The following is a 27609-nucleotide window of genomic DNA, read 5'->3' on the forward strand; positions in this document are numbered from 1 at the left end:
GGGAGGCGGGGCGGGAAGGCCGGAGAAACTAGTTAGTTGGCGGCGCTGGTGCGGGTCTGCTGCGGGAGCGCGGCCGGGACTGGTGAGCCTGCCCGGGGCGGCGGCGGCGGCAGCAGCGGGGACTGCGTGGGGACTGCGCGGGGGCTGCGGGGACTGTGGAGCTCGAGGGGGGTGGCATAAGGTGAGTACCAGGTCGGGACCGGGCCGACAGGGGGCGCCGTCGTCGGGACTTGTCACCGGGACAGCGACCCTGCCGGACAGGGCGTAGGACCGCCGGCGGGGTTCCTTGGGTCTGGGAAGTGTCGGGGGGGATGACCCGGGAGGGCCCCTCGGCCGAGCTTGGGGACCCCGTATGGCTTTGCTCAGAGCTCCCGCGGAGGCAATGAATTGTTTTGAAAACGGATGTTACGCTCGGGAGCTGCTACCCTCCCCCGGGAGTGGTTGATTCATTGAGTCCGCTGACTCTTTTTAAAAAATTACTATTGATCCTAGAAAGAGGAGGCTGTTTGTCTTCGAGGATGTGAACAGCGCAGTTCTGCGCCCGCGCCAGGCCAAGGTCCGCATGCCTAGTGAGATGGCCGAGGGGTTAAACAAGAGAAGAGAAGTCCCCGGAATCCGGCCGCATGTGGCCCGCCGTGCAGGGTCCTTCCTGTCCGGGAAGTTGTCTGTCCAGAGAGCGGGGTGACACACCCCGGAGTCGCACCCACCCACACACTCAGGTGGTGGCTCCACCCTGGGGCTATAGCAAATCTTCCTTCTCCCCAATTGCTCGACCCTCCTCCCAAGAGTTGCCCCGGCTGGAGAACTCCGCTGTGGTTTGCAAGGCCCTCACTTGCCTGTAATTCATAGTTGTAGCAGAAGCTTCATTTTCCTGTTGTGGAATTGAGCCTCCGGGGCACCAGACACCGTTGGGTGCAACTGTTTCAGGGACCCTAAAGTACGTTCCGGTAGTCTAAAATAATTTTTTTTATTTCTTTTTTAGTCTTGTTATGTAGTCGGGCCAGCCTTGAACTTGGGACCCTCTTTGAGTGCTGGGGTTATAAGCAAGTGCCACAAGGCCCATCCACAGAATTCCTAGAAACTTGACCACAGGTAGTTGGAAGAGGGTTGCAATCCCAGGCCTCCCCCAGTTCTTCTGTACATTGAGGAGTTCTCCTGAGTCCAAGTTGCTTTGGCCAAGACCTACTGCTGAGGGAGGACAAGATATGCCAGTTGCCTGGGCCATTTGGTTTCACCTTCCCCTGGAGTAGGACAGGGAGGGAGGGGGACTCGGGACCTGACCCTCCAGGATGCTGGGCCCCTCCTCTCATAGGTGACACAGTTATGCAGTGAGGACTTCTTATGGGTGTTGCTGAAGGCTTGTGTCTGGGATGGGAGGGAGGACCCAGGGTGCTCTTACCCAACAGTAGATTTGGTCCCTTTAAGACAGGGGTTCTGGAGTTCACAGGCTTTGTCTGTGGAGACTGGCAGAGTCAGTTTTGTCCCTGGCCCTATAATTACTGGTATTTCAGCTTTGAGTCATTTATCAGCAAGTAGTCCAGGGAGAGTGTTTTAGAGGAAGCAGGGGAAGGTGGAAGAAACCTTTGTCCTGGGCCTCAGGCTGCAGCTGGCTCCCCTGTGCTGTGCAGAGAAAGAGCTGGGGGTCAGCTGCATGTTCCACAGTGGCAGGATTCCTGTTGACGGCCCCGTGAGCCGGTGGGCACCAGTGTGCGGAGAGAAGAGGAAAAAGAAAAGAAATGGCCCTGCATGTGGTGTGCAGGGACAGCAGCCTCCCTTCCCCGGGTCTTTAGAGGGAGGCGGACGGCCTGGAGCAGTGAGCACGTGGTGTAGGGTGGTGGTAGTGGTTCATTTGTTTGATCTGTCACTTGAGCAGACTTAGACCCTGCATGTAGAGAGAGGGGGTGCTGGCACATGGTTCGGGGGGCCTTAACACGCCACAGTGTGCACAGAGCCCCAGTGATCAGGGTCCCAGGGAGCTGGAGTAAAGAAGTGAAGGCTTCCTGGAGAGGAGAGAAGCGAGATAGCAAAGGCCTGCCACAACCTGGATGCCGTACCCTGGGCTGCAGCCATTTTTCTTGCCATCCATCCATGCTCTTCCAGAGCCAGCTCTAGGATGCTCACTTTAGGCCCAGGTGAGGTCAGGGGAGAGGCAGATGGGAGGTGACCAAAAGGTTCATGCTTGGCTGTGATAGTGTGATGAACATGGGCAGCCTTCCAGGTTCATTGGAGGACCTGGCTTCCCATGCAGCTTCTGGGGTGTGTGTGTGTGTGTGTGTGTGTTCCTGAGCAGACTCATCATGCTAACCAGCTCACTGCTTGAGCCCTGAATCCTTCACTAGCTGGCAGTGTGGGTATGTCCTGGGCAGGGTCTTGATTTCCTCCCTCCTGTGCAGACAGTAGTGGCCACAAATGAATTGGCCAATTGAGATGCCGCTTTTCATCTAATGGGGTAAATTTCATAATTGAATTGCCTCAGCTGATCTGTGTTAGTGAATCCGTTTCAGGGCCAGGAAACACTTACTTGGGACCCTTGTAAGGAGGGCCAGGAAGAGGCCGAACTTTACAGTAACGGCACCCCCACAGGACTTAATGAGTCTGCTTCTATCTGGCTTCCCCTACAGGTCATATTCTCTTAGTGGAACAGTGCCCTGGGCAACCCTCTGCTGGTACCACTTCTCAAGGCATCTAAAGCTGACACCTGCTAGCTTTGTGGCTCTCTCTGGGCTGTTAGCACATGGGGCAGACACTGAGGGGATTAGAGGAACAGAGGGGACTTGGAGGTTGGAAGGGCTCCCCTATAATTCCCGTCAGCACAGGGTCAGTGGAAGGACTGGGGATCAGATGCTGCTTGTGTGTCACTGTAAGGCTGTCCTGATGGTGTGAGATGAGACCATGCACTGGAGAGCCTTCCCTGGAATGGTGTCTGGCGTCTAGTGGGCTGCTCATGGCCAGCTCCGTTTCCCCGTTTATCCATCCTCATGAGACAGGATGGAGATGGGAAGCTTGTTCTGTGGTCGGCCTGCATGGGGTCCACAGCCATGGCCCCACCCTTGCGCTCTCCCTCCTTATCTCTTTATTGCTCTTAAACCTTTCCTCTGCAGGCCTGTCTCGGTGACCCTTAGGATGACAGAAGGTAAAGAACTTTGTGGCCCGTTGTTTAAAGTGACAGTCCCTCGGGCTGAGATTTGCTCATTGGTGGAGTGCTTGCCTAGCATGCATAAAGCCCTGAATCAAAGCAGGCATGGCACACACCTGTACTCCAGCCCTTGGAAGAAGAGGCAGGAGGATCAGGAGTTCAGGGCAATCCTGGGCTACATGAAGCCCTGTCTCAAAATGGTGGTAAGGTACATCTTTAATCTCAGAAGTCTAAAATTCCACTGGGAGCGGGCTGGGGGAGGGCAGCAGCTCTCTGAGTTCCAGGGCATCCTGGTCTACATTGCAAGTTCCAGAACAGCCAGGGATACAAGTGAGATCTTGACTTAAAAAAATTTATTTTTTTATTTGCATTGGTATTTTGCCTGCATGTGTGTCAGTGTGAAGGTGTCAGAGCTTGGAGTTAGAGACAGTTGTGAGGTGCCACGTGGGTGCTGGGAGTTGAACCCGGTTCCTCTGCAGTCAGCGCTCTTAACCCATTGAGCAATTTCTCTAGCCCCGAGATCCTGATTTAAAAAAAAAAAAAAAGTGCCAGCTTTGTGGTCTTAGAAATCCAAGTCAGAGCCAGGTGTGGTGGCACACACCTTTAATCACAGACAGAGGTCAGCCTGGGCTACGCCGTTAGGCCTTGTGCCAAATAAGTTGCCTGAGAAATTGCACTGTACTTTCCATGAATTCATAATTTTTCCCCAGGCATTTCCCCCTCAGTGGTCTGCCCCCAAGTTCTGTGGTCTGTAGGGTTACTGTGTTTCCGTTCAACCAAGGCCCTAGGCCACCTCCACCTCTTCATCCCACAGTGGGATCCCTCCGACCTGAAGCCGTGGTAGGAAGGACACTGACTTCTGCCTGTGTGACCATAAGCAGGTCCCCTTGCCACTGTGGGCTCAGGGGGCTCTTCTAGAAAACGGATGCTTTCCAGAGGGTCCTGCTAACAGTCTCACTGAAATGTCTCAGGGTCTTGCAAGCTGTAATGCTAAGCAGTTATAAGGCCTGTGTGTCACCCTTGTGTGCAGGAAGAACTGGAGAGTCAGCCTGTGATGGGCAGTGTCTGGGACAAGGTGGAAGGCAGGAGCTGGGTGGCTGCCGACTCCAGCTCTGCTGAGTGCTGTGGGCATCAGATGAGCCATTCTCCTGTCTGGACCCTCGTTTTTCCACGTGTAGAATAAGGTCAGCAACCACAAGCTCTCAGCTTCCTTAGCTCCATGAGTGGAGACTGAGTCAGGTCCTGCTCGTACTCCAAAGGGACAGGGCTCTTCTCCCCTCCATCCTCCCTCAGTCCCCCAATTGCTCCCCAGTTTGGGGCTGCTCTACGCCTAGGAAACTGGGTCAGGGAAGCACCAGTCTAGGCCCAGGGGGAGCAGGCCTGGGTTCAATGGAAGGCAGCCCGTAGACGAGTCATCCCCAAGGTCTCCCTTGGCTTGTCCTGAGCAGAGAACTGGACATCAAGTGTGGGAGTATCTGTTGATCCCCTCCCTCTAAGCAATGGGAGAGCTTATGGGATGTCCTCTGGGCACAGAGCCAAGGTGGAGAGATGGAGAAAGAGCCCAGAGAAGGAGACAGGATTATGGGAGCCCAGGGGGGCAGGAGGAGGAGGCTGAGTGCCAGGCTTTGGCAAGGATGTGCCTGCAGGACCAGTTGGGTGGCTCCTCCTGCAGAGCAGGGCCGTGGGAGAGCTGTGGCTGCTGCAGCCCGCCCGAGGACCACATCTGCCTTGGCTGTCCCTCTACCCACCTCTGCCAAGTGGGTGCTTTCCGTGTCAGCCATGGGGGCAGGAGTAGACTGTGGGACGGAGGGAAACAAAGCTTAGCCCTTTCTACCTCTTCCTGTCACAGCAGGGGCTGAGCAAAGATCAATGGAGGCCAAGTGGAAATTATTCCTAACTAAGATAAAGAGATCCTTTCCTTGTTCAAACCCCTGGATGAGCTGCTTGCCAGGTTTGCATAGCCAGGCCAGCTTGTTTGGGCAGGAGTGAGGTCAGCAGGCAGGGAGCTCTTTTCTAGAGAGCCAAGGCAGGAGCACCCAGAGTCCAGAGTTTAAGTTCCTCTGGGCCTGAGGGACTGCGCAGTGAGTGCCTTCATCTATACGCGGCTGCCTGTGAATTTACAGCTTGGGAATCTGGAGGAGGAGGGTGTGGTGGTCTGTTCTGAGTGGCTTGTCCTGTAGGTGGCCCAGGAGGAAGGTTGGGTTCAAAGAGTTCACATTGGACCTCAGCTTCCGGTGTGCAGGGTTGGCAGTCAGTGGTCACAGCTCAGCTAGGGTTGAACGCTGTTTCCATACAGGGGAGGGGAGCAAGGGGACATCGTTCGTCTCTTCATTGCTGATGTGTTCATGGGCATATTTCGTTCTCTGTTCTCTGCCTGGTTCTGGAATTCAGCCGAGAAGAGGGTGAGCCCCATTCTCCTAAGCTCCCATTCATTTGGAGGAGGTTGATAACAGGCAGAGCCAATCAATGCAGGCACCCCAAAAAGGGCTGCAGGAAAAGTAGACTGGGAGGTGTGAGGAAGGGGACAGGTCAAGGAGCATCTGAGGAGACAAAGTGGTTGGGGAATGCCCCTCGGGAGGTGACATTTGAGCCAGAGAGGTGAGCTGGGTAGGTAGTGCAGAGTTCAAAGGCTGGGATGGCGTGGGTACAAGGTGGAGTGCCAGGCTTCCTCAGAAGGTCTGCTCTGAGGAGACCAAGGAAAACATTGTGCTTTAAATTGTAGTTTTAAATTTAAATGTATTGACAGATTCCGTTTATACATGAACAATCTAGAAAAGCGATGTGGTTTGAACGTCTGTCCCTTCCTTGGTGTGTTTCACAGGTAGAGTGTGTGTATGAAGTTTGATTTTCTATATTCTGACCCTGTTCAGTACTCTTTAGCCTCTGTCACTTTGTAGAAGGGAGCTCTTTCCCTTTTAGTGGCCACATAGCTGTCCAGCCGTATTGTGGCCAGACACTGGCTCTCATATCATCTTCTAAGCAGAAACTTGGGATTGGTCCTCATTTTCCTTGGAAATCCGTTCAGTGAACCCCTGGAAGCCTGTTATCATGTATCTTTCAAAGCAGGTATGGCAGTTTTAAATTTCATTAAAGTCGTATATGCCTTTCACCATCATCTATTTTTCCACTAAGTGCCCAGTGTCCTGTTTCTCTTCCATGTTCAATATTATGTACATTGAAGCTTAGTTAATATGATGGCACCAATACATTTCTTAAAAAAAAAAAAAAAAAAAAAAAGCCAGTCAAGCAGCCTATTCAGGCGTTTTCTTTTGACTTGGCTTTTCCAGAAGATCAAGGTTCTGCCTCCTATTGGTCTCCTAGGTTCAGCTAGGGATTGAGGGAAGCTCTGGGCTGTGTGTGCTCATCTGTGAAATGAGGCCCTTTAATCCCTGCCCAACCCTCCCCCCCTGCTTGCTGCTGTGTGCTCTGCCTGGGAAAGCATTTCTGAGAGGTCCTTTTCAGCTCAGAAGCTCCGGAACCTCAGGAGGTATGGTTTCTTCTAACGGGAGCCTAGTGTCTGAAGACTGGGGCATTTGAATGAGTGGGGCACTCTTAGTGACAGGCAGGTGGCCTTGCCTAGGGGAAGGGTGTATGTGTAGAGCTTGCCTTACCTGACAAGAGAAGGTTGGCTGGATTTAAGGGTGCTTCACAGGGGGCCGGTCCACCTGCCCCGGTAAGGTACCTGAGTTAGCAGGGTCAGCTCTTTTTGTACATGGAAGGGTCTAGAAGGGGCCTTTGTGGGCTGAGTTGTATGTTCCTGTGAGGCTTCCTGTGTGTTTTCCTGTGGCAAGGAGATTTGAAAGAAGCCAAAGAATGGGCGCTTGTGCTTGACTGGGAGACAGAGAGAATGTGGAGACTGAAGGAGAGGGCGAGGTAGATCTCGAGGTCTGTCGAGAGCCAGGCTGTGCCCATGGTCTCCTGATAGACCTTGTGGCGGAGGAGTCAGGGTGACCAGGCTGTGGCCTGGCTGCCTGGTGGAATGCATCCTTGCTGGGGCTCAGTGTTGAGGCATTGGCAGACGTCTCCTGCTCTCTCCTTGAGTCTGCTTGTGTGATCGCTGCCCTAGACCCTTAGAACTCTGCCCCAGAGTGGGCACTTGTTAGGACCACGGAGCTGACCTACTAGGAGCAGACATTAGAGAGGATGGGCCTTGGTCGGGTAGGCAACAGAGGGACAGTGGGGCCCCCAAAGTATTCCTGGGAGGCCTCCTGAAGTGTCCTGGTATAGCTCACGAAGGGAGGAGGCTGATGGATGGATGTTTCTGTGATTATGTCCCCATCTCCAGTCTGAGTCCTAGGTGTTTGGGAAAGGGGTGAGGGAGCGAGGCACTCCCCAACAGCTTTTGAGTGGACCCCAGCCCTCTGTCACCCCAAGCTTGGCGGGCAGGATTGGCACCAAGTGGTAGGCTGGGTTGCCAGGCTTCCTCTCAGGCACCAGCACCCACTGGGGTATCTGTTGCAGGAAGCTGCAGTTGCTATTTTTATCAGTCCAACTAGAACTTTATATTGAAAGGTTATAATTACAAGCAAAATGTCAGGGTTTGTCTGGCTGGTGAGACTGAGGCAGGGCCACTGCATACTGCTCCCTTGATGTGTAAAGCAAGGCACATCTGTACTTGAATACATCTACCCTGGTCACAAGGGGCTTGCTCAACTGTTTCTGCGTCTACATTTTTCTTTTCTTTTCTTTTTTTGGTTTTTTTCAAGACGGGGTTTCTCTGTGTAGTTTTGGTGTCTCTCCTGGGTCTCACTCTGTATGTAGCCCAGGCTGACCTCAAACTCACGGAGATCTGCCTGGCTCTGCCTCCGAGTGCTTGGATTAAAGGCATGCGCCACCACCACCACCCTGCTTTTCATTTTTTTTTAGACTGGGTCTTATTGCAACCCAGGCTGGTCTCAAACTAAACTTACTTTGCAGACAAGGATAACCTTGAACCTATGATTCTCCTGCCCTTACCCCTAAGTGCTGAGATGACAGGTGTGTGGCACCATCCCCCATTTATGTGGAGCTGGGGCTCAAACCCCGAGTTTTCTGCATGTTAGGCAAACACTACCAACTGAGCTGTATCCCAGCCATGCGGTGTTTTTGAAGTATGGATGAGACACCTTTGCAGAGTTCTCCTAGATAATTGCACCTGAGCGCAATTGGCTGCTCACGTATCTGTGGAGGGAGCCTGGGAACAGAAGTTGGAGCTTTATTAAAATTACTGGGACCCCACTTGATGCTACTACCTGCTTAGTGCCAGGGACAGAGATGAAGTCCTGTTCTGAGCCTCACACCCAGACCCGAACACCTTACCCTTTGGATCTGCATTAAATAGACATGCTGTCCGCCAGGAGGCCACTGGGGCTCACGGGGTAGCCTCCCCAGTCTCCAGCTTCACTTTCTGTAGCTTCAGTTATCCGTGGTCAACTGGTTTGAAAATATCAAATGGAAAATTCCAAAAACAAACAAAAACAAAAACAAAAACAAAAAAACGATTGACAAGCTTTGCTGGGTGTGATGGCCCAGACTGGCTTCAGACTAGCAATCTTCCTGCCTCAACCTCCTTGGTTTTAGGATTACAGGAAGGGACCACTACTTCCACCAGATGGTCCCTTACTGTGCCTAATTTATGAGATTCTGAAGAGCAAACTCAAGTCCTTATACTTGTTGAGCAAGGACTCTCCTGACTGAGCTGTCTCCTCAGCCAAGAACACTGTCTTTACAGGAGTCGTTGAGGTCAAATCCACTCAGTTTCTTTCCTAAGGGCACATCTGTGTATATGTGCACATGTATGCATGTGGGTTCCTGTGAGGTGAGAGGTCAACCTTGGATATCACTCCGGACATGGTCTACCTTTTTTTTTTTTTTTTTTTTAAATAGGGTCTCTTGGGCCTGGAGCTTACCAAGTAGGCTAGGTTGACTACTGGTCATTGAAGCCCAAGGACCTACTACCTGTCTCTGCCTCGCCAGTGCTGAGATCGTGTGTCCTCCCACACCTGGCTTTTTATATGGGTCTTGGGATGGAACTCAGCTTCCATGGCAAGCACTTTTCCAGTTGCGCTATCTCCCCAGCCCAGGGCAGTCAGCCATTGCACCTGTAACCCCCTGCCATGTAGGGTAACCTCTTCACGGGAAAAGACCACCAGCGGGGATCGGGGGCCCTGTCTTGGAATCCTGCCTACCCAGGGCTAGTACTGATGGTGTGTTCAGGAGAACATTGTCAGGGGTGGCAGCTCTAGCGAACTAGACCAGTTCACGTGCTCTTGTGGGACATTTATTTTACCACCAGATGAGAAAACCAGGCATCTCCGGCAGCCTGGGATCCAGAGCTAGGGACACCCTACTCAGCTATCCTGTCAGGCTGCTCGAGGTTGGCATCCCCAGGTGGACTTGTGTGATTTATGGACCACCATCCAGAGCGGTGCTGGAGGTGGTTCTCCCCTAGTTACAGCTAAAAATGACTTTCATTTTTATAGATGAGGACTCACTCTATTATTAGCTCAGGCTCTTCTCAAACTTACTATATAGCCCAGCCTAGCCCGGACCTCAAAGTCATTCTCTCCCTCTCAAGTATTGGGATTCTGTGCATGAGCTACCTAGCTTAAATGATTAAACATGGGGGCAGGAGAGATGGCACAGTGGCTAAGAGCATCGGCTGCACCTGCAGAGGACCTGGGTTCGGGTCCCAGCACCCACATGGCTGCCCATAACCATCTGTAACCCCAGATCCGAGGAATCGGATGCTGTCTTCTGGCCTCCAAGGCACCAGACAAGCAGGTGGTATATTCACATTCAGTCAAAACACTCATGCACATAAAAAGAAAGTCTTTTAAATTAGTGCAGGCGTGAAACATTGATTACACCTCCAGAAATACGGCGAGTTTATCATAGCCCCTGGGACATCTCCATTCTTACTCCAGTGGGTAGCACTTTAGTCCACTTTCCATGACATGGAACCTACTGAGCATCCCGCACATACAAAGGGGATGCAGAATGATGCAGAATCTTGCTGCGGGCCACAGGAATCTATCATAAGAACTCAGCTGGTTATGGCAAAGTCACTACCTGGAGGGATCAGGGAATTCCTCCAGAGAAAGCCAAATTCCAAGGAGTTTTTGGTGTTACTTGGCTTGTTATATATCAGCTGTATTCTGTTATGAAAATCATGTGTGCCTTCATAGATTTTCAAATTGACTTTTTCCGAAGAAGGGCTAACTAACACTGGACCGATCACTCCCTGGACATACACATTCCAGGTACTTGGAGAACAGCCTCAGGAAAGGCTTTCTCTGGAATCAGATATCTCCCTTACCACTTTCAAGGACTACAGGAAACACTGCCCAGGTGGGTGCCCAACTTCCAAGGATAACAGTGATAACAGCCCACATTCGAGTCTCCTGACTTAAGGTAAATTCCACAAGGAGACACTGCCTAGGTCAGGTGGACATTAAGTAATAGCTTTACACAATTTGGCTCGAACCCTCCCTTTATATACTGGGACTTCCAGGGCACGGGATGGAGAAAAGAGAATGGAAGAACTAGATGGGTAAGAACTTGAGAGGAACAAACTGAGATGGGGAAGAACTAGATTAAAAGGCTAGAAGAGAGTACTAGAGGAACAAGATGGAAGATGAGGAAGAGCCAGATGGGAAAGTCCTAGCTGGGTAAGAACAAGGTGAAAAGGACCTAGATGAGGCAGAATCAAGACGAGAGAATTAAGATAGAACTTAAGAGGGAGCAGTAGATAAACAGAGAGAAATCAGGCAAGAAAGGAGCTAGGCACGAGAACAGAACTGAAGCTGTGTATAAAGGATGTTATCCCAGATGGAATTAAAGCAAGTGGACTATAGAACTCGGTGTGCCGATATTCTATTTCCCGAAAATAGTCCTCGCCGATAGTAGTTCTCTCTCCTGAGCCCCTGGGATGTATAATATTAAGGCTGGTCCCGCTAATATTATACAAGAGAATCTGCCCCTGGAGCTGCAGACATAGATAAGCGCAGTAGGAAGTGGTCTGCAGTAGAACATGCCAGCCATCAGGAGAAGGTCTCGGTGCTAGGGCAGAACAAAGGGTGTTCTTGTTATGAGAGACAGCACGGATGTCCCTCTTGGTATGGGTATAGTGTGCAGTAAGTGCCTGGAAATACTTGAATTGATTTGAATTGATCTCAGCATCTACTATGTGTAAGGTATGCTCAACAACTTAGGAAGCTGGGGTTGTAGGCAGAGGGATTATGGGGGGACCTTGAGCTGGAAGGGTGGGAGGGGAAGAAACGGATAGGCTGTGGATCTGGAGAGGAGGAAACACATTGAACAAGGCTTGAACATCCAAGTTCATTGAAGACCTTTGAGCAGGGGCGGTTGACCGTGCAAAAGCATCATGAGTGAGCGGCTATTTATGGGCATCCGTGTATTTGCTATAAATATGCGTGCATATGTAATTTCAGGAGACCCGGGAGTATCAGCTGTGGTGCCCAGGCACAGCCCCTGTACTTTGCTGAGGGAGGCCTGTCATTTGGGGAGAGAAGGAGGTGATGCCGTGCTGAGACACACTTCTGACAGTGACAGGCGCAGTGGGCCTTGGTGGGGCTGGGAGGGTGCCTGACCCAACCCCTGCAGCCCAGTGACTGCAGGGGGCTGCAGCCCGGGGAATAGGGAGAGAGAGAATGTGTGTGAGTGTGGGGCACAGTCCACAGTCCACAGTGCTTGGGGTGGGGGAGGTCCCGGGCTCATCTGATCTTCAGTAGTGACTCTGGCCAAATCCTGAATGTGTGCTTGTTAGTTACCTTCCCCCAACACTTCCTTCAGGGAGTGTCTGTAAGTTCCAGAGAAAGCGTGGTTAATGTGAGGGAGTTTTGCAAGCCAGTGTCGTCAACGTGAAGCTCTTTCGAGGGCCTCCAGATCCAAACAGTCTTCACAGTGATGCTGAGACATCATCTGCCTTGTTCACTTTCTCCTGAGTGCATAACTCAGCGAGCCAATATTTGCAGGTGACCCATGCACCAGATTACAGAACCCTGCCTGGATAAATGATCCATTCAAGGTGCAGGCTGGGAATGTGGCAGAGTACAACAGTTCATTGATAGGGTTCAGATTCCACACTTCAGTGACCCATAAAGAAACTGCCACTGGTCAGAGAAGAGAGGCCGTGGTTATCTGAAAAGGCTTTATCTGGGTGAGTCTGGCTTTTCTTCAGGTACCGTGATCAGAACCCCAGATCTTAGCAGCTTGACGGCTAGAGCAGATAGAATTCGGGCAGTGTTCTGGAAGTAGTTCTTTCTTTCAGATAGATTTTACGGGAAGCAACTCTGCCTATGTGAATCTGGTGTGTTGGGGGTGGGGCGTGCATGTGCAGAGGGGTTGTAGTACTGTGCACCACAGACCTTTCAAAAGGGAACTATCAGACTGCTCATTCTTGAGCACCGAGCCTCTCCTGGCCTATGTAGCCAGGCCATCATGGGTACTCCCGTCCACGGGCACTGAAGGATGGTTACCGTGAGTGGAAATGCTGGGGCCAAGGGCGCCTAAGTCTCACATAGAAAGATGTTGCCTGGTTGTTCTCCCAAGAGGTGGTGCCGGCTGCCTTCTGCATTGTACTCTGTAGATGAGCTGGGGCCAGGGAGACGGCTCCGTGGGTAACGGAGCCACCACCAGGCCTAAAGAGCTGATCAATCCCTGGGACCCACATGGTGGAGAAAGAGACCAGTGCCCAAGCGCTGATCTGTGGTTTCTACGCTCAAACCGTTGCACATGTGCTCCTAACCCCAAAGATATAAATAAATATAAATTTTTAATTAAGAGAGAAGGAGTGAGCAAGTGCAAGCTGGCCTTGGAGTGTGTGGTTTCGGGATGGGGCACCTGATCTTCATGGAAGCCAGGGATTGTGGGGAAGCAGGGCTTCTGGGGACAGAAGGCAGTGCCCCTCCTGGGAAATGGCTGGTACTCTTAATCTCATTCATTTTCTCCGCTGTCCTGTGTGTTCCCCACTCCGGGAGGCTCGTCGAAATTGGTATCTAGGTCAGTGTGTACTTAATGGCTCCATCTGTGGGGCCAGAGAGCAGGAGAGGCAGCCTCTCCCTGAGTATCCTACAGGGTGTCTGGTGTTCTGTGCAGGGGCTGCCCTGTTCTCTCTCTGCCTCACCCTGGCTAAGTGAGGGAAGGCAGGGTTTCACCAGATGGGAGGACCTGAGTGCTCAGGTTGCTTGCCTCTGTGGCTGGAGTAATGGTGTGCTTTCCACTGGCCTTGCTCCCATCTGGAGCTCCAGCTGGGCCTGGAGATCCGGCCTGAGACAGTGGAGGGGAGCAGGTGGCGGAATGTGGAAGTTGAGTGGCCCCCGCTGCCGGTCCTCATGGACTTGAGTCTGTGCTGGCTCTTGTGGCTGCAGAGGCCTCTTTGTAGGGACAGCAGGAGCATGGCTTGGGTGGGATTGCATGGCAAACAGCACTTGCAAGACAATGAGACATCTGCCATCCTTCTCCCAAGAATTTATCTCAGGAGAAAACAATAATTCAGCCAAAGCAGCGATATTTGGGTTTGGGGTAAAAATTAAAATACGAATCCCTCAAAGCCTATGAGAACAGTTAGGAAAGTGTCCCATGTGTGGAGTGGAGGTAAAAACAGCATGGAAGAGTATTCCGTAACTGCAGTGATTTGAGTTTCAGTGTTTTACATGGGGCTAGGGAACGGGCCTGTGCCATGTGCCCAGCAGCACTGTAACGGTTTAGAAAAGTCTGTTTGTGGTTAAGAGCAGGTTTTCTTGTTGCTGCCTCTTCTAAAGCCCCCTTACAACTTCCTTCAGAATTTGCCTACTCCATTTAAGTTTAGTTTGAACATTTATGAATTTGTGCGTGTGCGTGCGTATGTGTGTGTTCACGTGCATAGGCATGTGAGGTCTGAAGGCTGCTAGCAAGAGTTGATTCTCTTCTTCCACCATGTACGTTCTGGGAATTGAATTCAGGTTATCAGGCTTGGCAGCAAGCATCTTTACCCCGTCTAAAAACTAACGAACTTTGTATTTAGACAGGGTCTTACGTAACCCAGGCAGGCCTCAAATTAGATATGTAGCCAAAGGTGACCTTGAACTTGTGATGCTGCAGCCTCTATGTCCAGTGCTGAGAATATAGATGTGTGCTGTCACATGCCAGCTTATGAAGTGCTGGGGTCACACCCAGGGTCTTGCGTGTGTAAGCCTTCTGCCGACTGAGCTACATCCTCAGCCCCTGTTACATTTGGAAAGAATTCTGTGTTTGCATGGTTTGTATGTATGTCTCTGCACCATTTGCATGCCTGGTGCCCGAGGAGACCAGAAGAAGACACGGATCCCTGGAACGGTGGTTACAGATGGTTCTGAGCTGCCTGCCATGTGGGTGCTGGGAACTGAACCCACGTCTTTTGGAAGAGCAGCCAGTGGCTCCCTCCCTCCTATTTTACTACCCTGGGTCCATCAGTATCTGCTTTATATGTAGAAAGGAAGGGTGTGTGTGTGTGTGTGTGTGTGTGTGTGTGTGTGCGTGTGCGTGTGCGTGTGTGTGTGTGTGTGTGTGTGTGTGCGTGTTCAAGAATGGAGACCGCCCTACCTGCCACCTCCCTCTCCACTCGCCTCCGTGGAAATGGTGGGTTCAGGAATATTGTTCTAGAGATTGTCATCTTCAGTCTCACTCATTACTGTCACTTTGTCCTTATGGTGGAGTTCCTGAGTGTGCATGTTGGTCTAGGCAGGATACCAGGCAGGCAGAGGTGGACACTAAGGGTCTTGAATCAGCATGTGGCTGAGCATGAGGGTCTGACAGCTTTTATACAAAGTTTATTGGTGAGAAGCTGGCCAATTCCGCACATCCCCAGGTTGGTGTGAAACTCTGGGTAACTGTCCCATCCTGTCCCTAAGGCAGCATTTTAAACACAGAACACAGTGACCAGAGGCAGCTTCCTACTCGCCACTGAGCTCAGGACAGAAGTGAATTGATTACTGCCATGGATGTCTTGGGGCACAGGGCACACTCTTTGCCATGTTAATTGTCCTAACTAGATAGAGCCTGGGTGAGAAAGGTTGCTTCGTGGGTGGAGAGCAGTGTCCTGATACCAGAATCTGGTGACATGCCAGGCTGAGGCCTGCCTCTCCAACGCTGTGGTTCAGGGGGAAAGTTAAATGAGACCCAGAGTCTAATGCCATGTTTTCCTCAGCCTTGTGGTGTTGGGGTCACATGGGGAGGCTGTAGGGACCCAAACCAGAGACCTGGCTCTGTCCCAGTCCCTGTTGGCCTTTGGATAAATTTCTTCACATCTCTGCCTGCTTTCCCAACCTGTACAGATGTGATTGCAGTGTTAGATAAGTCAGCACACACAGAGCTCTCTGTCAGCAATTCCGTCTCGTCGGAGTTACAGACAGTGGGCGAACCACAGGTTTACACCTTCTGCCTTCTCTGGGCCAGTCAAGTTGTGTGACTGGTTTTGGCCACTGAGATAGGAACGGAATGGTGTGTCCTTCCAGGCCAGGCTCTTAACCACTACTGCCATAGATTTCCCCTCTGACACACTGACTGGTGGCTTGGTGACTGCTCTCTTTGGGTCTCTGAGAGTGACCCAACAGTGAGTTCCTTAAGATGAAGCTCACCACAGCCCTGTGGTTCTGCCAAGACTCTGCCGTCTGAGGGGTGTTTGCCGCGATGTAACCTTACCCATCCCGACTAAAACAGTTGTACCTGGGTCTCAGGATGAAAACTTATGTCAAATCTCAGCAAGAGAGGGCAGTCGGGGTGGGGACTGGGGAGAAAGACAATGTTACCTTATCCTCCCGTGGAGTTACCTATATGTGTGTATGCCAGGAGCTGCAGGTGATTTATTTTGTGGGGAAAGGGGACCAGCAGGCAGGTCGGTGAGAGGGGCAGATATGAGCAAAGTACAGTGATGTGTGTGGAAAATATAGTAATGATACCTATTGTGTCTTTACATTTTTACTTACAAATTCTGTAAGCACAACTGCCCTGGCCACTTGGCAGTTACAAGTTGGCCCCTGCCTGACCAGAATTCCCTGCGGATCCTTTGCAGGATTGCCTTATTCTCAGTTGGATTTCACAGGACTTGACCTTTTCCCTCCTGCTCTGTACCGCCCCTGAGAAGGCAGAGCTGCTGCCCTGGGTAAGGCCCAGCAAGGTCCACAGTCTGACTTGTTCCAGGCTTCCCCACTGTAGTGGAGAAAGCATTTGATGGCATCCACCAGTGTGCGAGCCTGCCCAGTCTCAATTGCAGCCAGCCTGGAACTATCAATTATGGAGGCTGACGTGGCCATCCTTCCTCAAATAGGCATAGCATTGGCGTTGGTGGGTGCTAAGTGAGGAGGTTTGGGGTGAGGCAGGGTGTGGTTTCACATTCTTGTTATCTCAGCACCTGGAAGGGTGAGGATTGCAAGTTTGAGGCTAGCCTGGGCTACACAGGGAGACCCTGTCTTGAAAATGACAGGCTGTCATCATTTACCTATCACAGGGCAGTTCCTGTCTGCCTTCACTTCCCAAGTTCTGGGAAGGGACGTTGGGGTGGGAGGTAGTGTGTAGGGCTCACCTGTGTGACCTCACTGACTAATATGGGGGAATGATGTCAGGGGCATGCCAAGGCCATGGTACCACAGCACAGTTGATCTTGACCTCAGTAGCAGAAGCTGGGCTGTCCACCAGCATGTGTTATAGGTTCTGCAAGCAGGTCTATTCTGCCCTGTTGGTGTGAGCTCAGGTGTGAGTGTTAGCTTGCTATGCGGCCCTTTGTGCGAAACTCGAGGTAGGCACATTTGGTGACCTGAAAAGGAAATAGATGTATTACCAAACACTGCTCCTCAGTCCATGCTACATACATGCCTGTGTCAGCCTATTCCTGTGGGGCAGGTGTGGGCCAGGATGTGTGAGCTCAGAGCCATGAAGCCAACTGAGGCATGGGCACATCTCCCTCTTACTCTGAGGACTTCACTTCCGGCTTTCCACAAGAGCCAGTTGTGACTTGTGCCTGTGATTCAGCCTTCAGGAGGCCACCACCGAAGACGCTGAGTGAGACTCTGTCTCGAAAGCAAACAAATTCTCTTATAAAAATATGCTGAGAACGTAGCATGATGGTGCAGGCTTTTGATCTCAGTACTCAGGAAGCAGAGGCAAGCTGACTTCTGAGTAAGCAGAGGCCTCTGAGTTCAAGGCCAGCCTGGTCTCAAAAAACACAAACAACAATTGAAAAGAAAACCAAAATAAAATGTGTATATAGTCAAAATATAAACACTCTGATCAATTGAATTTTAATTGATTCTGTTTTTATTCTTCACTTTTTTGAGACAGGGTTTCTATGTAGTTTCTATGTCACCCTGGCTGTCCTGGATCTCTTATGTAGACCAACCAGGCTGGCCTCACTCACAGAGCTCCAGTTCCGCCTGCCTCTGCCTTCCAAGTGCTGGGATTAAAGGCATGTACCATAGTACCCAGCAAGAAAGGCAGCTCTTTTCTTCTTTTTAAAATGTACATGAGTGTGCCATGTGTGCGTTGGATCCCTCTGACACTGGAGCGACCTGATACGAATGCGGGAACTGAATTCCGGTCCTCTGGAGGAACAGCACACTGCTCTTAACTGCTGAGCTGTGTGGGTGTTTTGCTGTGTGCATTATGTCTGTGTCCAGTTTTCTCTCACGGAGGCTGCCAGAGGGCATCAGATCCCCGGGACTGCAGTTTACACAAGGTTGTGAGCTCCCTTGCGGGTATTGGGAATCAAACTCAAGTTCTCTGAAAGAGCAGCCAGTGGTTTTAACTGCTGAGTCCTCTCTCCAGCCTTCATTTGCATTTCTAAACATAAAGCAGGCTAGGGCCTTTATTTGCAGGGGAAGGAGTCTTGATTTTGTGGTGTGGGGGTGTAAACCAGGGTCTTGTGGGAGTTGGGCAAGCACTGGGTACACTGAGGCCCCGCCCTTGTGATAGTATGTGTTATAAGTGTGTATAAAGGGGTTGAAGGTGGGCGTGTCTGCGTGAGGCCCAGTGGGTCTGCTCATCTGCTTGTGTCTAGAATGGTCTATGGCGCTGGTGTAGTCACAGGACTCATGCTTTATGCCCAGTTAAATGTATCTGCTTAGTGAGGGTTCTAAGTGTGTGCCACACATTGACCTCCACCCCTGGAACTTTCTGTGGGACTGGCAAGGTGTCCGTGCTGAGCAACACTGCCTGGGCATACCTCCAGTACCTCAGCCCTGATGTCCTTCACTGCAGTTCCAGGAGTGACCCACACCCAGCACACTCGACCAGAACCTTCTACATGGCTTTAATATAAAACTAGTACAGTCATTAAAAACTCAGACTTGCCAGGAGTGGGAGCAGTCCTTTCATACTAGCACTGGGGAGGCAGAGGCTGGCAGGTCTCTGAGTTTGAGGTCAGACCGCTCTATAGAGGGAGTGCCTGGACATAGCAGGGCTACATGGAGAGGCCTTGTCTCAAACCACCAAAATCGAACAAACAACAACAACAACAACAAAACCAACACAGTGGGGCTGGAGAGATGGCTCAGAGGTTAAGAGCACTGACTGCTCTTCCAGAGGTCCTGAGTTCAATTCCCAGCACCCACATGGTGACTCACACCCATCTGTAATGAGACCTGGCATCATCTCCTGTATACATAATAAATAAATAAATCTTAAAAAAAAAAAAAAAAACCAACGCAGATCAGAACGCCTGCCCGATGGTTCATTCAGGACAGTGTAGTGACAGCTGGCTGAGTAAATGGGGAAGCCTGGGCTGTTGTGAGTGCAAGTGTGTTCTTCTCATGGAACTTCGAAGCACTGCAAAGTGCCACTGTTTTTATTGGTACTTTATTGTTGAGGGAAAATGCCTCAAGGTAAGTTAATTTTCCCAAGGCTACACAGTAGTGGCTGAGATGTCTTCAGGGTCCCTGTTCCTAACCAATGCCATTAAGGAGTTTGGAACTTTATTCAGGGTCATGTTGCCAGGCATGCCAGTACCTGGAGCTCAATACCCTTTTTTTTTTTTTTTTTGTGTGTGTGTGTGTGTGTGTGTGTGTGTGTGTGTGTGTGTGTGTATGTATTGTAGATCCCGAGATGAGATTGAGTGCTCAGGTACCACTGCAACCAGAGGTGTGTGTCTCAGGCCTAGTCCTGGCAGAACAAAGCTGGTCGCTGCAGGACAGGGTGAGGCCCAGGGCTTTCTTGCCTGCAGTATCTTTGGGGATGCAGGAAGGCAGACTTGGTTCCCTAGGGCTGGGCAGAGGAGGGGAGGGAGAGAGTGGGGCATTTGGAATTGAGCGTGAAGGGGACGCAGAGGGCCCGTGGGCGTGAGCTTCGCTCTGACGGGTGTCATTCTCCCCGCAGGCCGGTGCACCATGTCCGTCAGTGTTCACGAGACCCGCAAGTCGCGGGGCAGCACAGGCTCCATGAACATCTCCCTCTTCCACAAGGCCTCGCACCCTGACTGCGTGCTGGCCCACCTCAACACACTGCGTAAGCACCGCATGTTCACCGATGTCACGCTCTGGGCTGGTGACCGCGCCTTCCCCTGCCACCGGGCAGTGCTGGCGGCCTCCAGCCGATACTTTGAGGCCATGTTCAGCCACGGCCTGCGGGAGAGCCGGGATGATACGGTCAACTTCCAGGACAACCTGCACCCCGAGGTGCTGGAGCTGCTGCTGGACTTCGCCTACTCCTCGCGCATCGTCATCAACGAGGAGAATGCAGAGTCGCTGCTGGAGGCCGGTGACATGCTGCAGTTCCACGACGTCCGGGATGCGGCAGCCGAGTTCCTCGAGAAGAACCTCTCCCCCTCCAACTGCCTGGGCATGATGCTGCTGTCCGATGCCCACCAGTGCCGGCGGCTCTACGAGTTCTCCTGCCGCATGTGCCTGGTGCACTTTGAGACGGTGCGGCAGAGCGAGGACTTCAACAGTCTGTCGAAGGACACGCTGCTGGACCTCATCTCGAGCGACGAGCTGGAGACGGAGGACGAGCGTGTGGTCTTTGAGGCCATCCTGCAGTGGGTGAAGCATGACCTGGAGCAGAGGAAGGCTCACCTGCCGCTGCTCCTGCGCAGCGTGAGGCTGGCCCTGCTGCCCTCGGACTGCCTGAAGGAGGCCGTGTCCGGGGAGACCCTCCTCATGGGGGACGAGCGCACCAAGCTCATCATCGATGAGGCCTTCCGCTGCAAGACCAAGATCTTGCAGAACGACGGCGTGGTCACCAGTCCCTTTGCCCGGCCACGGAAGGCCGGCCACACGCTGCTCATCCTGGGGGGCCAGACCTTCATGTGCGACAAGATCTACCAGGTGGACCACAAAGCCAAGGAGATCATCCCCAAGGCGGATCTGCCAAGCCCCCGGAAGGAGTTCAGCGCCTCGGCGATTGGTTGCAAGGTCTATGTGACGGGAGGCAGGGGCTCTGAGAATGGGGTCTCCAAGGATGTCTGGGTATATGACACTGTCCACGAGGAGTGGTCCAAGGCGGCCCCCATGCTGATTGCCCGCTTTGGCCATGGCTCGGCTGAGCTGGAGAACTGCCTCTATGTGGTGGGGGGACACACATCTCTAGCAGGCATTTTCCCTGCCTCTCCTTCTGTCTCCCTGAAACAAGTAGAGAAATATGACCCCGTGGCCAATAAGTGGACTATGGTGGCCCCGATGAGAGACGGTGTCAGCAACGCCGCCGTGGTGAGCGCCAAGCTGAAGCTCTTTGTGTTCGGAGGGACCAGCATCCACCGGGACATGGTGTCCAAAGTCCAGTGTTTTGACCCCTCCGAGAACCGGTGGACAATCAAGGCGGAGTGTCCCCAGCCTTGGCGATACACGGCCGCCGCTGTCCTGGGCAGCCAGATCTTCATCATGGGAGGTGATACGGAGTACACAGCAGCCTCAGCCTATCGCTTCGACTGTGAGACCAACCAGTGGACTCGGATTGGGGACATGACGGCCAAGCGCATGTCCTGTCATGCCCTGGCTTCGGGCAACAAGCTGTATGTCGTGGGAGGCTACTTTGGGACGCAGAGGTGTAAGACCCTGGACTGCTACGACCCCACTTCAGACACGTGGAACTGCATCACCACCGTGCCTTACTCTCTCATCCCCACGGCCTTTGTCAGCACCTGGAAACACCTGCCTGCGTGAGGGGCACCTCCGGAGCCCAGCCAGGTGAGGAGGGCAGAGGAACCATGACCCCACTGGCCCGTCGGGGTAATGGGTTGCTGCATCTCCTGGGGAGGGTCAGCAGGATAATGGGATTTAGGGACAGGCAGCCCGTTCATATCCTAACTCTTCTGGCACAGTTAGGGGCTTGCTAGTGGGAGGCGGGGGTATCTGCCTGCTGTGTGAGCTAAAGGGATGAAGGAAGGCCTCCTGTGAAGTAGGCCTCCGTTCTGTGAGCTCTGCCGCTCTTCTCAGTACCGTGAGTGTGTGAAGGCACAGGGAAACCAGAGCCTGGCTGGAGGAGAGCCAAGGGACTCACCAGGTGCTCCCTGGGGTGCTGCGGCATGGGAGAGACTCTGAGAGCCTGGGGACCGGAGGGAACGGCAGAGGGCGGTCTCCCCCTGTGCTGCCCTTTGCAGGCAGGAGGAGGGTGCCAGACCAGCCTGCTAGGGGCTTCTTGGGAGGGGCTGCCAAGGTTGGCTTGTGGGAGCCTGAGCTTTTATGGCCGGGTCCTAGCAAAGTACTGGCCCTTGTCCCTTGCCCCAGTTCAAAGTCTTTACAGGGGTCAAGAGTCGGGGGTGGACTCCCATGGGCTGAGATGGGGAGGCGGGCGTTGGTCTACTGAAAGCAAGAAAAGGAGGCCTTGGAAGAGGAACCTCCCGTCCTCCACTCAGCTGGCCTCCTGTCTTGTGCCCCTGTGGCATTAAGGGACCCAGTCAGGAAGCGTCCTGAGCCTCAGTGAGCCTGTGGGTGCTACCTCACAGCGAGACAGGGATGCTTGTGGACTGAGCCGAGTTCACGCTAAGTCAGATCCTGCTGAGCCTCCAAGGCTCCTGAAGGGCCCGCAGACCTCAGATCTGTAAGCATGGAGCGGCTGGCTCCTGGCAGCACTTGGAACAGGACTCTTTTCTCTTGAAGACTTTTGGGCTTGTTTTGTTTTCATCTGCTCCCTTAGCTCCCTTACTCGGGGGGTGGGGGTGGGTGGGGGGGGTGGGGGGTGGGGGTGGGTGACTGGCAAGTGTCTGGGTGCCGCCCCCCAGGGGGTGGAGGTGGGTTGGGGGTAGGGGAACAAGCTTCAAAGGGATGTTGTCATTCCAGTGCTATGGACTCTTCCTGCCACTGGTGACTTGGGAGTGCTGCTTCACCCGAGGGGCGGAGTCACCTGCGGGGCAGAGGCTCCTCATGCCTGTGTCCCTATTTGCCTCAGGAAGTGGGGGCGGGTGCCTTACCCTCCCCAGCAGAGGCTCTGCCCTGTGGGAGGGGCGGCTGGGCTGAACCTGGTCATGTTTTCAGGAGCTGTCTGCTTTAGATAAAGCTCACATGGCCTCTTGCCGCCGACACCCTGTTGGCTTAACTTCAAGAGTCTCAGCGTTCTCGTCTGGGCAAAGGGACTGGAAATCGTCACACAGTTCTCGGATGCTGTGGGCTGTGAGGTCCTTTTATGTTCCTGGCCCATCCCTACAGTTGTCACTCCTGTGACTGTGTCCCGAGTCCTGGACAAGCTTTTGTCACTAGCCTGCTTTAGATGATGAAGTGGGCACAGAGAGGGCGGTTGCTCATACCCAGTCAGCCCCAGATTCGGGTAGCACGCGTCCCCACGGTGGTGGTAAGTGTCCCCACGGCCTTAGGCTTCCTGAGCACCTGCTGAGAGTTCAGGTTTGCTCCTAGACTTCAGCTTTCACTTTCTGGGGGACCACAGCAGTCTGGCCACACCAGCAGCCTCTCCTCCATCAGGACAGCCCCTCCTGGCCTCTGTCCCCAGGACAGACCCCGAAGTGTTCCTGCTCTCTGCAGGCCCCTCCTCTTGTCAGCTTGTTTCCACAGGTCATAGTCTCTGGGCTCTCTTTAAAGACGAGACCCACAACACATCAGCAGGGCAAGAAGCTGATAATGCAGGACAGGCTGGGCACTCCCTGGGCACTGGGAGCCCTCTCCGCCCTTAGTCCCCATGGCATGTGGATGAAACTCAGCTACAGACCAGGGCCTATGGTGTGGGAGGTGAGGAGCCCAGGATAGAAGAGGGCCAAGCACCTTAATGGTCAAGGCCAGAAGGGGCCCAAACACAGCATGCCTGCTACCTCCATGACATTCCCCCCAGCGACCATGGCACGAACCAATAAGCTGTCCTGGGATGCCCAGCCTGGCACCTCACCCAGGTCCCCTTCCGATGACTCTGGCCCTGCTGATCCAGCCTCGTCTGCCAGGTAACCAGTAGGAAGGTCCTGGCCAGGTCCACCATCCCTGGTCCCCTGGGAGTTCCACTTGTGCCTGGTTTCTATAGATCTACTCTGCCATCCTTATAGGCTCCAGGGCAGTTCCAGGGGCCGCTGCAGCGGGCCCCTGAAGTCCCTGCTTACTACCCTATGATTTCCTGTTGCCCCACTCTGGACACATCCTTTTGTCCTTTTCTTTCCCTCTGAGCCCCCCTCAAAACTACTTTCGTAAGTAAGGCCCAGCCTCCCATGTTCTTCCTCCAGCCCCTCATTGCTGCAGACAGCTGGTCCACTTTATCCTGCCTTACTGCTACTACAAAGAACCACCCAGAGCAGGACTGAGGGCTTCCTCCAGCTTCTGTGGGCCGGCCTAGCTGGCGGGAGAGTGCCTTGGGATGTCTGTCCTTCAGGCCGTGGTCACTTGTGCCTCTGTGAGACCTGAGAATGAAAAAATGACATCACGGGTTGAAAGAACACTTGTCATCTGCAGCTGGATCCTCTTTGCAGCTGGCTGGAGGATTGATTGTACTGCACAGATGAGAAAACCAGGCTCCCGAGAGGAAACTGACAGAATTAGGGGCATAGACTAAGACCGTGGGGTGAGCCAGAGGACGGTCACTGGTCTGGCTGGAGCCATCACAGCCACCACAGAGGGCGGCTCCCACCATCCTTTGCTCATAGTTAGGGGCCCTCACCCTGGTTTTGAGGGACACATTTCAGCATTTAGGATGCTGTCTGGGGTGGGCCCTGGCATTCACATCGTCCCTCTCTGTGGCCTTCTCCTGCCAGCTAGGCCTGTCTTCCGAAGCTGGTAGGAAGCCTCCGTCCTTGCTCTGGTTATTTAATTGTAGTAGTATTGCGGCGAGATAAAGTGGGCTGGCAGTCTGTGCCCCTGGGATGTTCAGATTGGCTATCTTACAGTATCTGAGGACGTGCCCCTGGGATGTTCAGACTGGCTATCTTAGAGTATCTTAGGACTGTTAGGGGCCTCAGGATAGTACTGGAAGAGCAGCAGCCTTCCTGCCCTGCCAGTGTCTAGGAGATTCAGGACCTCTGGAGATGGCGGACTTCCTATGGCTCAGCCCCGGCCTGCCTCTAGGAAGTGTAGCAGTGATAAGGGCGTAACGTCCACGGAGCTCCAGCACTGGCACGTGTTTTTGCTCTGATGTTTTTGTAAACACACAGAACTAAAGAAAAGTTCCTTGTGCTGGGGTTTCACATCTGTACAGCTCACACCAGTGTACAGGTTCCATAGTTCTAACCCTAAACCGCCACGCTTCCTGACCGGTTTTGCTTCCTGCAATGCCTGTATGAGGAGGACACAGCTCAGCACAGAGCCTGTGAGTTCATGGGCACCTCTAGCCCTTCAGAGATGGGGACAGAGTCTGTTCTTCCTTCACAGCTGCTCCTCCCTGCCTTAGGGCCACCTGGTAACTCTGGTATGTCCAGCCCTGGCTGCCACTGGAACCGCGTGGATTTCTGGGATGCCTGGGAAACAGGATCTGTGGCTTTCCCTCCTCTCTCTTGCTTCCTTCGGTTCCTCTCTCTCCCACTCCAGTTTCTCTGCTGTGTCTTACAGAGGGTCCCAACTCCATCAGCTCAGGAGTCATAGCCTGGCCGCCATTTCCTGACTCAAATGCTCAGCCGCACCCTCCTCAGGGCTGGCCTAGGATTTGGTGGGGATGCCACTGGGGTTCAGCTGTAGCAGTGATCACACATGTAATAAATCAGCGTTTCCTTCTTGCTTCAGGAACATTCTTCATGAAGCCTTCAGCAAGGGGTCTGGTTCCTGGATCCTTCTCTGGGCAGGTAGACATCCACCGTCTTCATTTCCAGGGCAACCACTGATGCTCCAAATGACTGAGGATGCAGCAGGGGATCTGAGCTTCATGGCCCCAAGGACAGTCCTGCCTGTTCACCACTACGTCCCCATAGCCTGTCTCATGGCCTGGCAACTAGAAGCTGTGGTGGATTTTTGTTCAGGTCACAAAAGAGCATGCCTCTTGTCCAGAGCAGGTCACCTGCCCTTCATCACTCCTGCCTTCCTCCCAGGTCACAGACTATATCTGTCTCCCGTGCCTGGCCCACTGGCCCACTTTCCTTTACATTCTTAAAGTACCACATTTTCTCTTAGGACCGCCGTGTTCCTTCTGATCTCCCCCTCCAGCCAACTGCTGTCCCCCCATCAGGTTCTCCTTCCCGAACTCCACACCCGAACAAAATAAAGGTCCTGGCTGTTAACTCAATGTTAGAAGTTCCTTTTTGTCTCCAGCGTTTCCCAGTGCAACCACCATGCAATTGTTTGTGTAAGTCTGCAGTTCCTCCAGGGAAGATGATGCCAAGGGACCATAGCGGCATTTGCTCCTGGGTCTCCCGTGTGAGGCAGGGAGCGAAGTGACGGATGAGTATGTGGCTCCCCCTGGCTGGCAGAGGTGTCTCTGGTTCCTGAACTGTGCAGGGCTGGCCGCACTGGGATGCACAACAACAGAGCCTTATCTGCCCTGGGTAGTAAGGTGTCAGGGCCTGAGTCCTAGCCCTGAGGGCTCTTGAATCTAGCCAGGCTGGGACAGAGCAGTGTGGCCATTCATCTTCTCCCTGTGTTTCTTCCACAGGCTGCGTGGTTCTTCCCACCTGGGCCGGAAGCTGACAGCACCATCTCCGGGCAGCAGCGGCTCAGGCTGTCCTGAGCTTTAGGCAGAAGAGTGAAGATCTCCGACAACATCTGTGCTCGGGCTTCGTAAGCTGCCAGCGGCTTGTGTGGAGAGAAGGTTCCGGAGGCATGGGCTGTCACCAGGAACTCTGGGCTGGGGGGTGTCATTCATGCAAAGCCTTGAGGTCACCTCTGTCAGACAGGCCTGACAAGGGCTGGCAGGGGAACAGCAGGGGTCCCTTGGCACCAGCAGCACAGCCTTTGACTGCCGGGCTGCCTGCGGGAGGTGGCAATGTTGTTCCATAGTGTCCTGGACATCAGGGAGCAGAGTGCAACTGAGGACATTGTATAAGGGACAGAAACCCACAGGGCAGCCCACCCTCTGATGGCACCCACAGGCTTTTTCAGCAGATGGCACCAGACCCCCAAGGCCAAGGGGAATTTTCCTCTGTGCCCATTGCCAAGCACTAGCCTGTCCCTCTAAGGGGGGAGTTCCAGGAAGCTGCCATGGATGTAGGATGGGTATTGGTGACCCATCAGACACTGCTGAGGGTCCCCCAGCAGGACTCTAGGCCCCAGGGAGCTGGTGGAGCCTATTGCCTGCCCTCCTTGGAGCCATAGAAGATCAGTAGGATATACCTGCCAGTAGTGCTGGGCTCCTTCTCTGGAGACCCAGCTGCCCCCGAGACAGGGCAGTCCTGAGCCCAGTGTAGCAGAGGGACCCATGGCCACTGCAGCTCCCACAGAGATTGGATTTCTGTCAGTGTGGGGTCTAGTGACAGGCTCCTGTCACACCTGCTACCCTCTGGCACCAGCTGCCAGCCTGCATCCTGCCTGTTTGTTCCTTGAGCTCCGAAAGAAGGATCCGAAGACACTTCCCAAATGTGTTTCTCAAGGGTTCCTCACCAGTGTCCCCTGCAGGAGGTTCGCAGAGGCCTTCTGATGCCACTGTTGACGCCAGTCTCCTCCCTTGTCTGGCTAGCCCGGTGTAGGGAGGATGACAGGCACTCCTGTGTCTGGCACAGAGTGGGCAGGGTGCCCAGCCGGTGGCTTCCCAGGCCGTTGCTGTGTCAGGATGGAGCATGCAGAGTGGGTTCTGCCATTGGCAGAAGTGGAGCCATGACACAGACCAGTGTGGCCAGCGCTCAAGTCCTCACAGCTCAGCCTGGTCCTGATGCTGTGGGTGCGGATTAGAGGGTAGGACTTCAGGGCGGGGCTCCCCATGAATGTGCTCCGGGAAGGAGCCCAAAGTCTACTTCCTGATGAGACCTAGGCTCAGACCGGCCCTCATCCGTGCTCCAGCTCACTTTCTACTCTACACCTGATCACCGATGTTGGAGACTTTCAGGGTGTGGCCTGTGGACTACGCCATCGGGACTAATTACTGCACAGCACAGAGGTGCTAGCCACGGTGAGCCTAGGTGTTGCTTTTAGTAGTTTTCTAACTTAATAAAAGTGAGGAAGTTTCTGACTTTCCTTTGTTCTAAA

General features: G+C 53.2%; 1 protein-coding gene across 9 annotated transcripts; it reads left to right on the forward strand.

Moving 5' to 3' along the window:
• Nucleotides 1-27609, forward strand: Klhl25 (kelch like family member 25). Of its 9 annotated transcripts, none has more exons than XM_042278242.2 (3): nucleotides 1-181; nucleotides 19460-21264; nucleotides 26084-27609. In XM_042278242.2, the coding sequence occupies exon 2, from the start codon at nucleotides 19471-19473 to the stop codon at nucleotides 21238-21240; it is 1770 nt and encodes a 589-aa protein (XP_042134176.1). In that variant the 5' UTR covers nucleotides 1-181; nucleotides 19460-19470; the 3' UTR covers nucleotides 21241-21264; nucleotides 26084-27609. The 9 variants fall into 9 exon arrangements, with proteins under 9 accessions (XP_042134176.1, XP_076401432.1, XP_076401411.1 ...); XM_076545317.1 differs by lacking the exon at nucleotides 26084-27609 and adding an exon at nucleotides 25222-25717 and having other exon boundaries at nucleotides 1-82; XM_076545296.1 differs by having other exon boundaries at nucleotides 3-82.

The sequence above is a fragment of the Peromyscus maniculatus genome, chromosome 1 (assembly GCF_049852395.1).
Source record: "Peromyscus maniculatus bairdii isolate BWxNUB_F1_BW_parent chromosome 1, HU_Pman_BW_mat_3.1, whole genome shotgun sequence".
Lineage (NCBI taxonomy): Eukaryota > Metazoa > Chordata > Mammalia > Rodentia > Cricetidae > Peromyscus > Peromyscus maniculatus.